The sequence below is a fragment of the Micropterus salmoides genome, unplaced genomic scaffold, assembly GCF_014851395.1.
Source record: "Micropterus salmoides isolate LMB-PRFRI ecotype aquatic unplaced genomic scaffold, ASM1485139v1 Ms_hic_scaffold_14, whole genome shotgun sequence".
Classification (NCBI taxonomy): Eukaryota; Metazoa; Chordata; class Actinopteri; order Centrarchiformes; family Centrarchidae; genus Micropterus; species Micropterus salmoides.
The window spans coordinates 29,682,274-29,697,412 of record NW_024040485.1 but is presented as its reverse complement, the minus strand read 5'-3'; the positions used below and the strand labels follow the sequence as shown (position 1 = coordinate 29,697,412).

Sequence of the window (15,139 nt, the reverse complement as noted above, 5' to 3'; positions counted from 1 at the left end):
TGTTCTCGCCTATGATTTCTCGCTCTTTCTGTCTCTCTCCTCTTTCATGGCTGATAACCTTAGATACTTTAGATTGAACTACTTCACCTAGTCAGCTGCCACAAGCTATGGTTAGCTATTTACGTAAAGACAGGCTGACTGGCAGCAGCTCAAGTGCGTTTTTGGGTACATTTATTTATTTATTAAAGTTTTAGTTTATTAGTTTATTATTTAAAGTTTTTAGTTTAAATTTTTCATTTTACAAAGGAAATTTATACTTTTTATTTCATGATAAATTATTTAAAAAATGTATTGGTGTAGTTATTACTCAATTACACCAGCTCAAAACCCAACCTCAACCTAAGAGGTGCACGCACCACACTTTGGGAATCCGAGTCAAGAACAAGACTTTTAGGCACTGAGACCAAGTGGAGACCAAAACCGAGGGAGGGCGAGACCGAGTCAAGACCAAGACCAGTTCCCCACATTACATGACACACAATAAATTGTGAAACGAGATCATAGGTACTTCTCAAATTGATCCCATTAAAACACCCACATACAAACACTAAGAGATGAAATCAATGTAAGCATCTTTATTCAACACTCCATAATTACCATCACGTTTAGGGGTGACAGTCGTTAACGGTAACACATTTTTACACATGTTATTGGTTGCATTGGAAACAACACGATTTACATCCAATCAAAGTTAGGATGTTAACAAATAAATCAGACAATGCAAAAGCAATTTATTGATATTACCAAAGTTATGGTCTTGACTGGTGTTCGGTCTCGAGACCAAGACCGGTCTCAAGTACTGCAACACTAATGTGTGCTCTACCAACATTTTTGTTTTGAATTAAATTATTTATTTTCTAAATTCTCTAGACTTGATAGTTTTTATTTTTAGTTGTTGTTTGAATTTTAAATTTAAATCAATATTCACAATACAAGTGTTCAAATTGTTTGATAATTCACTGTGATAACTTACCTGCCAGTGGGGCAAATTGTCAGACCGTTCTCATCTCAGGGCGCCCAATACCAACGCTTTCAAAAAAAGTGGCAAAACATAGTTATTTGACGCCAAAGGTACCCTTCAGCGTCTGTGTGAGACGCACCAGATGCGTCTCTATGCTGGATGCTAGCTACGTTCGTGTTAAAGGTGTTGACAGCCCCCTTACCCTTACCACAACCATCAGAAATGTTAGTGCCTAAACCTAAGTCACTGACCGGCTAACCCTACAGCTGCGCACATCGGCAGGTAGGGTTAGCCTCCTTTGTGTTGCTGGGACGCAGCAAACATTGGCGTTTCATACAGACGCTGAAGGGTACCTTTAGCATAAAATAGCCTACTTATGCTTTGTCAGGCTGTCTGAAGTCGTTAGTTATGAGGCATTGAGATGAGAATGCGTTGACACGCTCCCTATTCAACAGTCTACAACTCTGTAATATCTGCCCAAGAATTTATTCTTTCATTTAGTATGACATTTGTACGATACGATGCACGGCGCCCAGTAAATATTATACAGTGTGAAAAGTGGGACAACATACCCCACTCTCCCCTACGCTTAGCTCACGAGACGTGATGATGTACAGTGTTGGGTTCATGAGAACAAGATGAGAAGATATCCATCCATCCATCGTCAACCGCTTATCCTGCGTACAGGGTCCCAGCTGACATTGGGCGAAAGGTGGGGTACGCCCTGGACAGGTCGCCAGTCCATCGCCACACATAGACAAACAACCAGGCACACTCACACCTAAGGACAATTTAGCGTCACCAATCAACCTAGCCTGCATGTCTTTGGACGGTGGGAGGAAGCCGGAGCACCCGGAGAGAACCCACGCAGACACAGGGAGAACATATAAGATATTTTCAATTCAATTGAGTTCAATTTTATTTATATAGCGCCAAATCACAACAACAGTTATCTCACAGCGCTTTTCATAAAAGAGCAGGTCTAGACCGTACTCTGTGATGTTATTTACAGAAGCCCAACAGTTCCCACCAAGAGCAAGAACTAGGCAACAGAGGCAAGGAAAAACTTCCTTTTAAGAGGCGGTGGGGGTGAAGGAGGGGTGGGGGAGACAAGAGAGAGGGTAAGAGAGGAACAGAGAGAGAGAGATGGAAGGAGAGAGAGGTGAGGGAGGCAGCCTACATAATAAACACACATAGGGGTACAGACAGTAAAGGTGATGTTGCTATAGACTAAATTAAAATTGATCTGATCTTACATCTAGCTGACACTTTTATCCAAAGCGACTTACAGTTGCCATACATCTCAGACGCCTCTGGAGCAACTAGGGGTTAAGTGTCTTGCTCAGGGACACAATGGTGGATGTATCACAGCGGGGGATTGAACCCAGGTCTCCCACACCAAAGGCAAGCATCTTATCTATGCGCCATCACCACTCTATATATATATATAGTAGGGAGAGAGAGTGGTGATGATGATAATAATCATAATGTTAATGATTATAAAAACAATAATAACGACTCCAATAAGACTCCACAGCTCCAGAGCCAGAAACACCTGCAGGAAGTGACAGGAGGAGAGAGGAGAGGGACGAGAAAGCACAAGACTACCAGAAAGGGGAGAAGTTGTGTTAGTAACATGCAATAATGGGATAAGGTTGCATACAGAGGGAGAGAAAGTAGAGGAGAGAGGAGCTCAGTGCATCATGGGAAATCCCCCGGCAGTCTAGGCATATAGCAGCATAACTAAGGGATGGTTCAGGACTACCTGAGCCAGCCCTAACTATAAGCTTTATCAAAGAGGAAAGTCTTAAGCCTACTCTTAAATGTGGAGATGGTGTCTGCCTCCTGAACCCAAACTGGAACCTGGTTCCACAGGAGAGGAGCTTGATAGCTGAACGCTCTGGCTCCTAGTCTACTTTTGGAGACTCTAGGAACCACAAGTAACCCTGCATTCTGGGAGCGCAGTGCTCTGGTGGGGTAGTAAGGTACTATGAGCTCTTTAAGATAAGATGGTGCCTGACCATTAAGAGCTTTGTAGGTAAGAAGAATGATTTTAAATTCTATTCTGGATTTTACTGGAAGCCAATGCAAAGAAGCTAAAACAGGAGAAATGTGATCTCTTTTCCTGGTTCCTGTCAGAACACGTGCTGCAGCATTCTGGATCAGCTGAAGAGTCTTAATGGACTTTTTCGAGCAGCCTGATAATAAAATTGCAGTAATCCAGCTAGAAGTAACAAATGCATGGACTAGTTTTTCTGTATCATTTTTAGACAGGATGTTCCTGATTTTCGCAATATTACGTAGGTGAAAAAAGGCGGTCCTTGAAATTTGCTTAATGTGAGACTTAAACGACATGTCCTGATCAAAGATAACTCCAAGATTCCTCACAGTGGTGCTGGAGGCCAGGGCGATGCCATCCAGGGAAACTATATCTTTAGATAATGTGTCACGGAGGTGCTTAGACCCCAGAACAATAACTTCAGTTTTATCTGAGTTTAAGATTAGAAAATTACAGGTCATCCAGGTTTTAACATCCTGAAGGCACATTTGAAGTTTAGCTAACTGATGAGTTTCATCTGGTTTGATCGATAGACATAATTGAGTATCATCTGCATAACAATGAAAGCTTATGGAATATTTCCTGATAATATTATATATAATATATAAGAAAGCATATATAAAGTGAAGAGGATTGGTCCGAGGACAGATCCTTGAGGAACTCCATGACTAACTTTGGCATGCATGGAGGACTCATCGTTAACATGTACAAACTGAAATCGATCTGATAAATAGGACTTAAACCAGCTTAGAGCGGCTCCTTTAATGCCAATGAAATGTTCCAGTCTCTGCAATAGGATCTGATGGTCAATGGTATCAAATGCAGCACTAAGATCTAATAAAACCGGTACAGAGACAAGTCCTTTGTCTGATGCAATAAGGAGGTCGTTAGTAATTTTCACCAGTTCTGTCTCTGTGCTATGATGAGCTCTAAATCCTGACTGAAAATCCTCAAATAAACTATTGCTCTGTAGAAAATCACACAGCTGTTTGCCGACTGCTTTCTCCAGGATCTTAGAGAGAAATGGAAGGTTAGATATAGGTCTATAGTTGGCTAAAACATCCGGATCAATGTTTTGAGCATTAAATAATTTAAACAAAATAAGAGCAATTTTATGGTGGAAATGTCTTTATTTATATGAAGGGAAACGCAATTCATGTGGCAGGTGACAATTCAAAATATAAAAATATAATGGAATATAATGCAGTAATCAGTTTGTTTGTAAAGTTACTTTTGGACAATGCACATGTATCTTTTATATATTAAAAATAGCCTTTTTTTTCTTATTGTGCAAATAAACCTTTCTCAAAGTATTTTCATTTGTTAGTTAACATTTGTTGTTGCTATTTTTCAAAACATTATTAACAAATAATGCCAAGTAAAGTGATGGGGACAAAATCAGCCATTTCAAAAAAACATGTCCCCAGCGTATATGACGCCTGTTATACAATATACCATATGGAATATGTATGCATGTCAGAAGAAGTGCATTTAAAAGCCAAGATCAAGTCTGCTGTTTTACTTTTGAGATTTAAATAAAAAATGGTGTGGAGAGAAAAAAGGAAAACACTGCGATGCCAGGGATCTACCATCTTGCCACGTTCCAGAAGAGCGGATGAGGCGGGGCAAAGATAAGACTATCCACACGGCTGAATAAGCTGGACCCCTCTCAAATCCCATTGGTCCGAAAAGGCTTACAGCACGCCCATTTTTACGCGTAGCAAGTCTGTCATTGGTGGAGAGCGCTGTCGGTCATAGGGTGGACGGGGTTTCTATGGTTCTGACTTTTATGAGGCAGGAGAAGCGATTTTGATTCCTTTTTACTGCTACAAGTACACACTCCGGTGGTTCAAGCCCTACTTCCAGAGATCTACCATCAGAGCCTTCCAGAGACTCTCCATGGCTTCAAAGAAAAACGCCAAAGTGGCCGTTAAATCCAAAGGTGCGTTGCAGCTTTTCTCTCTCTCATGCTTTCATTGGTTGCTGTGGTGGGAACGATGCGCTGCAGCTTTCAGTTTTCACTGGCAGGGCCTTTTAAAGTTAATCTGGCGTCAAGCTTGCAGGGGCCTGGCTCCTGGATGGCTGCTTTAACTTATCTTTAGAAAACGTTGTGGATCTGTTCGCTGCTCCGTGCAAGTTTATTCTGGAGCATGTTGTAAACACGCTTTCACATAAGCCTCCTATTAGTGCGCTAACACGTCAACACTGTGCGTTACGTCGGCCTGTAACGCACAGGGTTTCCAGCGTCGCCACGGATTTACCAACGTTATCTCTGACTTCCGCTTGATCATATATCACAATCTTGTAACCTTATTACCATCGGTGACGTTACGCCTCAGTGCTGCGGTGGTTTAAACTGCATAGTTGCATCAACGCGGCCGTTCAGGGACCCACCAGCTGTTTATCCGGTGTCCCGGGCTGGTTGGCCATGGCAACTCCAACTCGGGGGATTACAATGGAGCACCGGCTCGCACGCGAGAGATAACGTTAGCCGTGTCTTGTGCGGGGTTATAGATGTTTTCCCATCGGAGTCCTGCCTGTAATTTGTAGGCCCCATAGCCTGAAACGTAGGCCTATTCGTCGTGAGCTTCTGTGGTTAGGCTCGGTGCGCACCCCGGGGCGCAAAGGCACCGCGCCCCCGGATCAGTCGAGTCACTGTTCTGAATGCTCACGTGTCAACACGAGAAGCTGTGGGTGGGGTTATACGTGGCCCAAGGGGGTCTCCCTAAGTACCCGGACCCCACAGGGGAATTCCTATCACGGGCTCTGTTGTTGTATAAGCTCCATTGTTGTCCTTGTAGATAAAGCGCAGTGATGCATGGCGCGCACAATACGCGGCTCTAAAACCAATAAAACAGACTCATCTTATTTATTCCACCAAATACTCTCCCGCTTTTAAAAAGTCTCTGGTGGGGGTAAATGGAAAAGGGGCCGCTTGGGTTTGCTTTACATTTTCTTACTGTACTCTGGATGACCGATGCAGTAGTAACCTTCAGCCCCACGCTGACACGTGGCTGCTGCCAGATGCGCGAGTCCATGTTTCTGTATATTAATGCAAACTTAAGGAGGCAGGTATGGTGCAACTTTTGAGTACACTCTGTCTTCCACCGGCTGCACAGGACTCCCCATAGTGAAAATCATAAAAGCAAAGTGCGCACTGTTTTTCTTACACTGATTGTAGCTTGATCTGCGGGGTTCATTATGCCACATGCTGCAGCTATTCAGAGGGCAATGTGATGTTAGAAAAGCGCAGGGAACAAAATGTTCAGCTATTTCGTGTCTTTTCTCCTAACCCCGCCCACCGCTGTGTCCATAACCCCGCCCACCACTGTCTCTATGCATGTATGGATCCACAGCCCATGTTGGTGATTGACAGTAACACAAGCTGCAAGCACAGTGGGTCAGATTTCGGATATTGTGCATTTTGATTATTAGATAAGGGATCCATAATGACAGCTGCATACAGCAACAGAGTCCTGCTTTTAATTATGCACACTGGCCTGTGTGACATTAGAATAAGTGGATCTTTAATACTGTTAAAGGTGGGCTCATAATACAACCTATTTTTGCGACACATATGACGAAATGTCCTTTTTAGCTTTGGTCCATCCCTGATGAGGAACGTGGGCCAGTGATGGGTCAGCCACCACTGACATTAGAGAGGCCTGTGCACTTTGTCTGTATTTATTTGAGTCACGTCATATGATCAAACACTGAAAAGTGGCTCGTCAAATATTGATTTTGGCTCCTGCAGTCGAGCTTGAAAGGGGAGTGTAAACAGCGAATCGTGTGCCAGATGTTTTGAACATGCCACTAAAGTGTTCAGAGGTATTCTGCCTGAAATATCTCAATGTGCTGATCATGTGGTTTGATCTCAGAGAGTAAATTTATCTATTTGTTTTTGTTATTCGTTTCTGCTTGATTTCCCATTTACTTTAATCTTAGCTTCATATTTCTCCCACGTACCATTTTTCCTTTTGTTTTTCCTTGTCTGTCACATGTTCATTATCTGTCATTTCAGTCCCTCAGGCTGCCTCCTCCTCCTCCTCCCCCCTGCAGAGCTGAAAGGGTAACAGCCATGTCTGTACCTCTGGGACTGATGCGTGATCCTGTGTTGTGTTAGCGCTTGTTTTTTTTAAACTAAACCCTCTAAATGGAAACGTCACAATGTAAACTGGCATGGAAGTGCAGTGCTGTGTGGATTTGTGTCATAAGTTTTGGCTTGGTGCTGCATCATGCAGTCTGCTGTTGAATCGAAACTTGCGTCGCTCGTTCAAATGTAAGAGCAGTATCTTTATTGGTGGTTATTAAAGGGAGACTATTGTCAGGGCCACCAGCTGTCTCAGCATTATTTGTATGGTATTTATATGGGACATGTTCAGGTGATGAGCCACTTCCTCCAAATTACTGAAAACCAAAGGGCCAACCTCTGTGTTCATGTGTGCTGCTAACTGAAACACAGTCTGCCAGAGCGTCCACGCTAAAAAGGCAGCAGTCCTGACTGGATTATTTAAGATAGACTAGTGCCTCAGTTCTGCAGTGATCTCCTGACTAGGGGTGGGGGGGAAAATTGACAGCATAGTATCGTGACATTTGGCCAGAACTTGGTCAAATGATGACTTTTCACTCAAAGGGCCTGGGTTAGCTCAGTCAAATGGAGCACATGACTCTATACCTCAGTGTTTTGTGTTTGATCCCCATATTACGCAATAATTTTTCTCTCCCTCTTCAACAAATTAATTATGAAGAGACTGTTTGACATGCTCACAATAAAGCATGTGCTGCAGCGTGTGTGTGTGTGTTTCCGTGCCATTGGTCCACATCCATCAACCTACAGATGCTTACTTTTATTTCCACAGCATCTCCAGGCAGAGGAAATTCCTGCGCTTCTTATTCAGGGGAACGCAGTCTTGCTTTTCCCCCGACGGCGATTTCAGCGGCAAGTCAAGCAAGCCACAGACTCTTTTCAAAGTAAAAGCTCTCAATTCTCAAAATAAACCAGTGCTGCAAAAAAATTTCTCACACTTTTATTTTGTAGGCAAAATCACTAAAGAGGAAGTGATTATGTGAGTAACTGTTGCTGTCCTCTATTTCAGCACCAGCCGTTATCAAAGTAGGCCTATTTATTTATTTTTGACTCTCAAAGTAATGTGACTGCAGGCCAGATTTTATTGCATTGCCAGTTTTGGCCCCGGTGAAAAGTGGACCCCATGACATACTTTGATGACCCCATCATTTGCACAGTGAAGCAGAAACGCACAAAGAAATGTAAAAAGAAAATACAGAAGTAGTGGGGAAATACTGCAGAAATAAATACATGAATAAATATCTGTAAAATTAATAAATTAAATGGAAAGTAAATAGGGTAGGTTTATTGTCACTTTACAACAGGGTGAATGAAATGAATGAAATGAAATCAAGTTTGTAACGCCCTTCTGCTACTTAATATGCCAATTTATACAAAGTAAATAAAAAATAAAGAAGCAAATTAAAACAAATATCAATTTATGTCACATTTTATAAATTAATATTTTATTTAAAGCCATATTAATTAGTTTATTGAGTCAGTTATTTTTTGATTTGGCTGTTTCAGCCCTCCGCAGTCTACAGTGAGGGTTGTTTTTATAATTGTGATCAAACTGCTGACTGGAGCTGCGGTGTCTCTATATAGGCCAAGGTTGAAATGGATGCCTGCCAACAAACCAGTATTTGCTGTTGCAGCGTAACTGTATATAAGTATTGGCACAAGATAATTGCTTGGAGTCTGTTTCTTTTATAAAGTTTAAAAAACTGTCCTGCTGATGGAGACAGGTTTGAACTTTGAAAAAGCTGAAACTACCGTGCTGTGTTTGACCAGTTTGGATGCAGTGAGCCAGTGATATTATCTACTAAGCTTGACGCTAGCTCAACAAAGAGCAGCTCTGGCTCACACGAGTGACTTTCTGGGGATTTCTCACAACAAAGCCAGACATGGGATTTATATGGGATAGATCGCGGCCTCCACCATCACTGGAATGTAATCTGCATCATCACAGATCCTGGAGCCATGAAATCATGACTCATCCAGGTCCACTGTCAAAAGGAGTGGATGTAATTGGCTGCTAAGTGAACGTCTGTCAGTCACATGTTTGGAAGGCGGATTTAGCCGAGCTGTTGCCCCTCAGTCAGAAATGTACCTGACTGGTGTCATGAGAGCCATAACACATTGATTTCATCAACATGGACTCAGAGTGCCCCAAAAATCTGTCGAGTGCAACTAAATGTTTTTTCTTGGTCGCACTGGTGCAGGACAAGTTTTTGTCGGACGCAACTCTGTCAATCTTTGTGGGTGTTTCTATTTTCCCCACTCGTGGAAGAAGGTGAGAGCAAATCAAAAGCCGAGAAGGGGCGCTGGATTTATACTCCTGCTGTGACTCGACGCAGATACCTATGTGGCTGCAACGCCAAAACGCTAGTTGGAGGTGTCGTTTCTTTAGCTGCTTTCACACTGCGTTATTTTCCGGGATTATTACCCCAGTATGCCGGATGTACGGAAAGAGCTCCGTACCTTTCTCTTTCTACATGGCTGGTTCCGGAAAGCCAGATTTCTATGTGAAAGCACACATGGTTGCAGGATTATGCTATAAACTGTGGTTTAGTTTGAATGAGGGAGTGCGGCATATTGGCGCGTATTCTTTTCGTGTTTATTGCGGGATCTCTGCATAAAAGCAACTTGTGTTTCACTGTGTTGACTTCTGCCGGTGAGCCAACTAACTTCTGGTTTATCCCTGCGCTGACTTGACGTGGGGTAAAAAAATAATTGTGCGACTCTTCTAGACTTTACAAATGTTATCAACCAAATGGATCAAATTCTGATGAGGGTTGTGCGACAGCTAAATGAGTAAATGTAAAGGGGTCGTGATGCTCTAAAGAAAGTATCCACCACTATACAGCCGCTTGTTTTGGCCACTAATACACTCGTTTAGCTGACGCTTTTATCCAAAGCGACTTACAATTACTATATGTCAGAGGTCGCGCGCCTCTGGAGCAACTTGAGGTAAAGTGTCTTGCTCAGGACACATGGTGCATGCGTTCTATCCACTGTGCGACTGAGCTCTTCCTGGGAGCTTGGAGGAAATATGATGCTACCAAGCTGACCAATAACTGTGAACATTCAACATTTGCCTGTCGGGTGTTCCTGTTTTAAATCATTTACATAACTATCAACTAATCTGGAGCCCTGCCCTAACGGTGGATTGAAGACCTTTCCCCCTAAGCATTCAGTCAGCAGCGTCGAAGCTCAGGGAGTGGGATGTCGTCAAAGGTACGCAAACCTGCATGTTTGTGGGTGTGCGCGCAGGGGCGCTAAAAGCCAGAGGGAAGAGAAGTGCGTTTGAAGGCGGTGCACAGCAGCGCTTACATAAGACTTAAGAGGAGCTGCTCAGACTGAACAATGTGTACTGAGCGTCACAGAGAAGAGACTGAGCAGAGAGAGTTTTCCACTTGGTTGGAAAAGAAGTTTGTGTGTATGCACGTGTGAATTAGCTGCTGTCGTCATATGAGAATGGAGGCTATGGAAGAACAAAGGGGTATGTTGGCATGTTTTATGTTTCTGCACAACTGTGTGTCTTTTTTTTGTGTGTGTGCAGGTTTTGGATGGCTTCTTTCTTTGTGTTGTTTGATTTGCACAGTGGGAATTTGCATTAGTGATGTGTGTGATATTTCTTTTTTTTTTTTTAAAGGCAGTAGGCTTGTTTTGCACTCTTAAAAACAAGCGGCCTCATTAGTTCTATGTAAGAATGTGTTTGCTGTTGGATTGACTTGAGTGCAGATTGTAAGAATTTTAAAAGAACAAGAACTCCAGTTTAAGCCTCATTCACTTCACTCGTTCGGTGTTGCTTGTCATAGCAATGACCTGAATGTGTAAACATGAATTTCTTGCTATGTCAAATATGTCACCATGTCACAGCCTTCAGTAGCTGGATTATCGGCCCTGTTGTTTACATTTTTCTAGAACAGCACTGTTAGAGCATTCGGCATGACGAGGGATAAAGAAGAGGCAGATGACAGTTATATTGGTCAGGACCCTGCAGTTTTGTCTGTTCAGGTAAGAAAAGCTGGTGGTATTTGAGTTTTATCATGTGTGTATTAGGGCTGAACGATTAATTGTATTTGCGATATTATCGCAATGTGATTAAACAAGATTTTCTAATCGCAAAGGCTGCGATTACTCTCCCAAGAGTAAAGCAGTCTGCAGATGAAGCATCAACTTTGCACGTTACGGCGTACCTTGACTTGTTGTTGTACAACGACCTGAAGTTTGACAGAAGCTGACACGACAGAAACTTTAGTGTCGCACAGGGGATGAAAGTAGCAGCCGCCACCCGCGGGTAACTTGGTGGTGGGTGAAATCTTCAGGCCATCTTTTGGCGGACAGGAAAAACGCACAGCAGAAAGACACCTATAGTAAGCTAAGCGTATTGTGGCGATCGACGCCTGCGTCACACACACAGCCTCCAGTCAGCTCAGGAAAAATCTGTGAAACGGCGTTTCAAACCAAACGCAGAAGTCCGAAAGAGGCTCAGTCTGTCCCGAGTTACAGCCGCTGTGCTGCTGACCAGCATCGGAGGCTGCGGGGGGGGAAAAGAGTGGTTGGAGAATTACTAAGCTTTTCTATTAAACACGAGAGTCGTCACTTGGTTTTATTTTCGTTGGCCAACTTTTGAATTGAACTGAGTATTTTTTGCTTGCTTACTGGGATACAGAAAGATGGAATTTGAACTGGGATAAGGACTCAATAATTGGTTTGTATTGAGCGCTTAATGTATAACACACTGTGGTGAACTTAGTTTTTCTTGTGGTCAGTAGGTAGGCCAACCTGATGATATATTATTTAATGCCATGACTTGACTCAAATTATCATATTATTAAAATTTGATACTTCTCCACCATTGCTCATAATAATTCATGTAATTTCATCATAACACAGGCCTGACCCATAAGAAAGAACAGTGGATGTTTGATCTATCTAATACATTAAATAAAGAGATTAAAAATTAATTTCATTTTAAATTGCAATATTGGCACAAAAAAAAAAAAAATCGCAATTAGATTATTTTCCAAAATCGTTCAGCCCGAGTGTGGATATTTTATTGTGAAATGTAACAAATATCAACTTAGTCTTTTTTATGAATAGATTTTTTTGTGGGTTCTTAGATGCATTGAGATGCAGACGATTCTGAATCGATTTACAAATGCCAACAACGATTTTATAAATGTTAATTGATAATGTATTGAGCGGGGTCTAGTGCCCTGACAGTCTGTGGTGAGCACATAACAGAGACCAGTGTCTGTATTCGGTGCATCGCCACTGCTGAAGAAAGAAGCAATCAAGGATGATCGTTCCAAATTAATCTGGAATTCTGGATTTTGCACAGCTTAGATGACGAGTCTTACGGTCTAATATTTTGACTGTATTTCTAAAGGTTTTGGAAATACATATTTATAGATTGGCATAGAGGACTGGACTGTCTGCCTTGGTGCAGGTCTTCGCTCTCAGTGTCCTTGTAGTTGGTTTTGTTCTCCATGGCAACAGGATGTTATACCGGTTCACTCCTCTCCTGTGTCACTTTAATGTCACAATAGATCAAAGGTCTTTCATATAGAGCGAGCTTTGTAGGTCACAAACACCTTTTTAAATAAAATTTTAACCGGGGATTACGAACTGTAAATGCAAAATGAAGGTTGATCCCTGTTTTATCTCACTTGGCGACACAGAGGGTAGCAAAGTGAGAGTGAATTTTAATTTAAGAAAATGAAGTATAAAGGCTTCCAGAGCAGGCAGAGGAAAGGGGGCAGGGCCCGGCCAGTCTGATCTCCCTCTCTTTGCGTGTCAGGCCCAGCTGGTCTAACAGTACTATAAATAGCTGTCTTTGACCTCCAGAGCCATATCAAGCTCAGAAAAAAGTGACAAAGAGCAAGGATTACTGACAGAAGAGCACGAGAACTAAGTCCAGGCGAGAGAGAAAGACGACTGAAAGAGACCGGGAGGCAGAGCTACCCCGTCCCCTTAGCTGCGTCTGTCACCAGTTAACTCATCAGATTAGTCGGCAAGCCAGGCCATCAGTCGGCAGGTATGGGTGATCCAGCAACCCTGGTCGAGTCCCCCACCTCTCCTGTCATCAAGGCAACCCCCACGGTGACGGCTGGGGAAACACAAGGTGAGGACAGCTTCCGCTCGGTGCGCTGTGAAGGACGATGCAGTGTGGAGGTCGTTGTGTGGCCCCCGTTGTTTGGTTGCAGGGCGAAGGACTGAGTGACTCTCGCCAGAGAGTCGAGGTGCAGGTCTGAGAGCCGGTACAGCATCCTAGAAGCTCCGGTCCTTGTGTCCCAGAGCTAAGGCTGGACAATAAAACTGTAACTATCGTGAGATAATGTTTTTTCAATTACAAATCTTCATTTCAAATCTTTATTTTTGATTTTATTCACTTGAATAAAACACAAAATAGGACTTAAGTTTTTATTAAAACGTTTATTTTGTTGAAGGAAAAAGGAGTAAAGAAAAGCTTTTTACTTAATTTTACTCATGTATATTTGTTGACAAAGATTTTATCATACTTGTTTTGAATGTCCTGCCTCAGATTTGTGAAGTGATCCACTGTTTGGCATCAGCAAGTGTTTGTTCTGGCCAAAAGGAAAAGTTTGAAAACCACGATTAACCATCAGGTTTCTTCAACTTCCACTCAGGAGCAGAAATCAAACCTTTAAACCTTTAAACTTGAAAGAAATAACGATTTGATGCTTGTCGTGATATTTATCTATCGAACGATATGAAACTTTTTATCGTCCAGCCCTACCCAGAGCCAAGATCTCAATTTACTGGCTGTGTGTTAAGTAGACTTTAGTTTTGTTAGCTCACTGAGTGTTCTGTCAGTAGTGCATGAATGCATACTAAATTGTGATCACACAATAATGTACTACTTTGCAGGCTAGTCCTGCCAAAGAACGTCCACTAAAGAGCTACTGACAGGCTCAGATTGATTTTACAAGTGTCTGTCAGAGATGGGGGAATTTTTTTAAACCAGAAAAGGTCATAACGCTTTTATCACCAGACTCCTTTTTAATAAAAATGGTAATTTTACCTTGCAGAACACGGAAAGTGCTGCTGGTCTACCGCTGCCTCGGTCAGTTAGTTAGTTTGTTTGTGTGACTTTGGTGTCACACAAGAACACAAACTAACTGATCGAGGCAGCGGTAGACCAGAGAGATAAAATGACTGTTTTTATTCAGGGAGTCTGGTGGCTTTGATGAGAGTGATATAGCAACTGTTTCTGGTTTAACAAAGGTCTCTCTCTTTTTTTTTTACATAATTTTGTCAGACACTCGCACTGCCGCCCATAAGTGGAGGGAAAGGGGGGGAAAGCGTTCTGGGGCCCAGCTGCTAGTGGGGCCCATGCAGTCCAGCACTAATGATGTTCATTGTAAATATAAGCAAAGACGACCAAATTTAATTTTGACTCACTATTGTTAAAATAATGATTAGATTTAATGATAAGCTTGTGTTCAGAGAAACGCTGTCTCTATCTGGGCAGATTGAATGTTAGCAAGGTATTAAAAGATATACTCGGTGGGTATTTTGAACTACGCTCTTTGAGTGTGTGTGTGTGTGTGTCTGAGAGTGACCTAGCACCATGTAGCGGACTTCAACACCTGTTCATTCTCTCTGCCACTATTTTTTTTTCACCCATCATGCATTGTGGGGATGTCATCAGCACCCCCGGAATAGCTTCTTGGATGTGGTTTATTTTACTCCTCCGCTCCTTTCCCAGAGCCAATCCTGTGGGATGAGTGCAGACACAGCAGAAGACAAATGATTCTTCACAGATTTGCTCCGAATCAAGTGTAAAAATAAAACGGTTTATAGTATCTCAGTGTTCCTGTGTAGTTTGTATCGGGTCTTTCCACCTGACACGTAGTTTGTTCTTTTGCCGTTTGGGAGGATCTAAAAAATTAAAGTGGAATCAGGTGAACAAACCAAGCATAAAGCATTTTAACCATCTTCATTGAGGCGGGTCAGAACTGGCCACACTGTGCTTTACGACGGTAGGGCTGGATGATGTGGCCAAAAATGTTATTGGGAT

General features: G+C 42.5%; 1 protein-coding gene across 5 annotated transcripts in view; it reads left to right on the top strand.

Annotated features, from left to right (window-relative positions):
* The first annotated feature begins 4,797 nt into the window (after nt 1–4,797).
* Nucleotides 4,798–15,139, top strand: part of LOC119902612 (fibrous sheath CABYR-binding protein-like) — a 37,166-nt gene continuing 26,824 nt past the window's right edge. Inside the window, exon 1 of one of the 5 annotated variants that reach the window (XM_038718934.1) lies at nt 4,798–4,962. In XM_038718934.1, coding sequence (XP_038574862.1) covers nt 4,920–4,962 — 43 coding nt within the window. In that variant the 5' untranslated portion in view covers nt 4,798–4,919. Of the gene's footprint in view, nt 4,963–10,456; nt 10,589–12,951; nt 13,220–15,139 lie in introns of those variants that run through there. The other 4 variants (XM_038718936.1, XM_038718933.1, XM_038718935.1 and 1 more) reach the window with 4 other exon arrangements.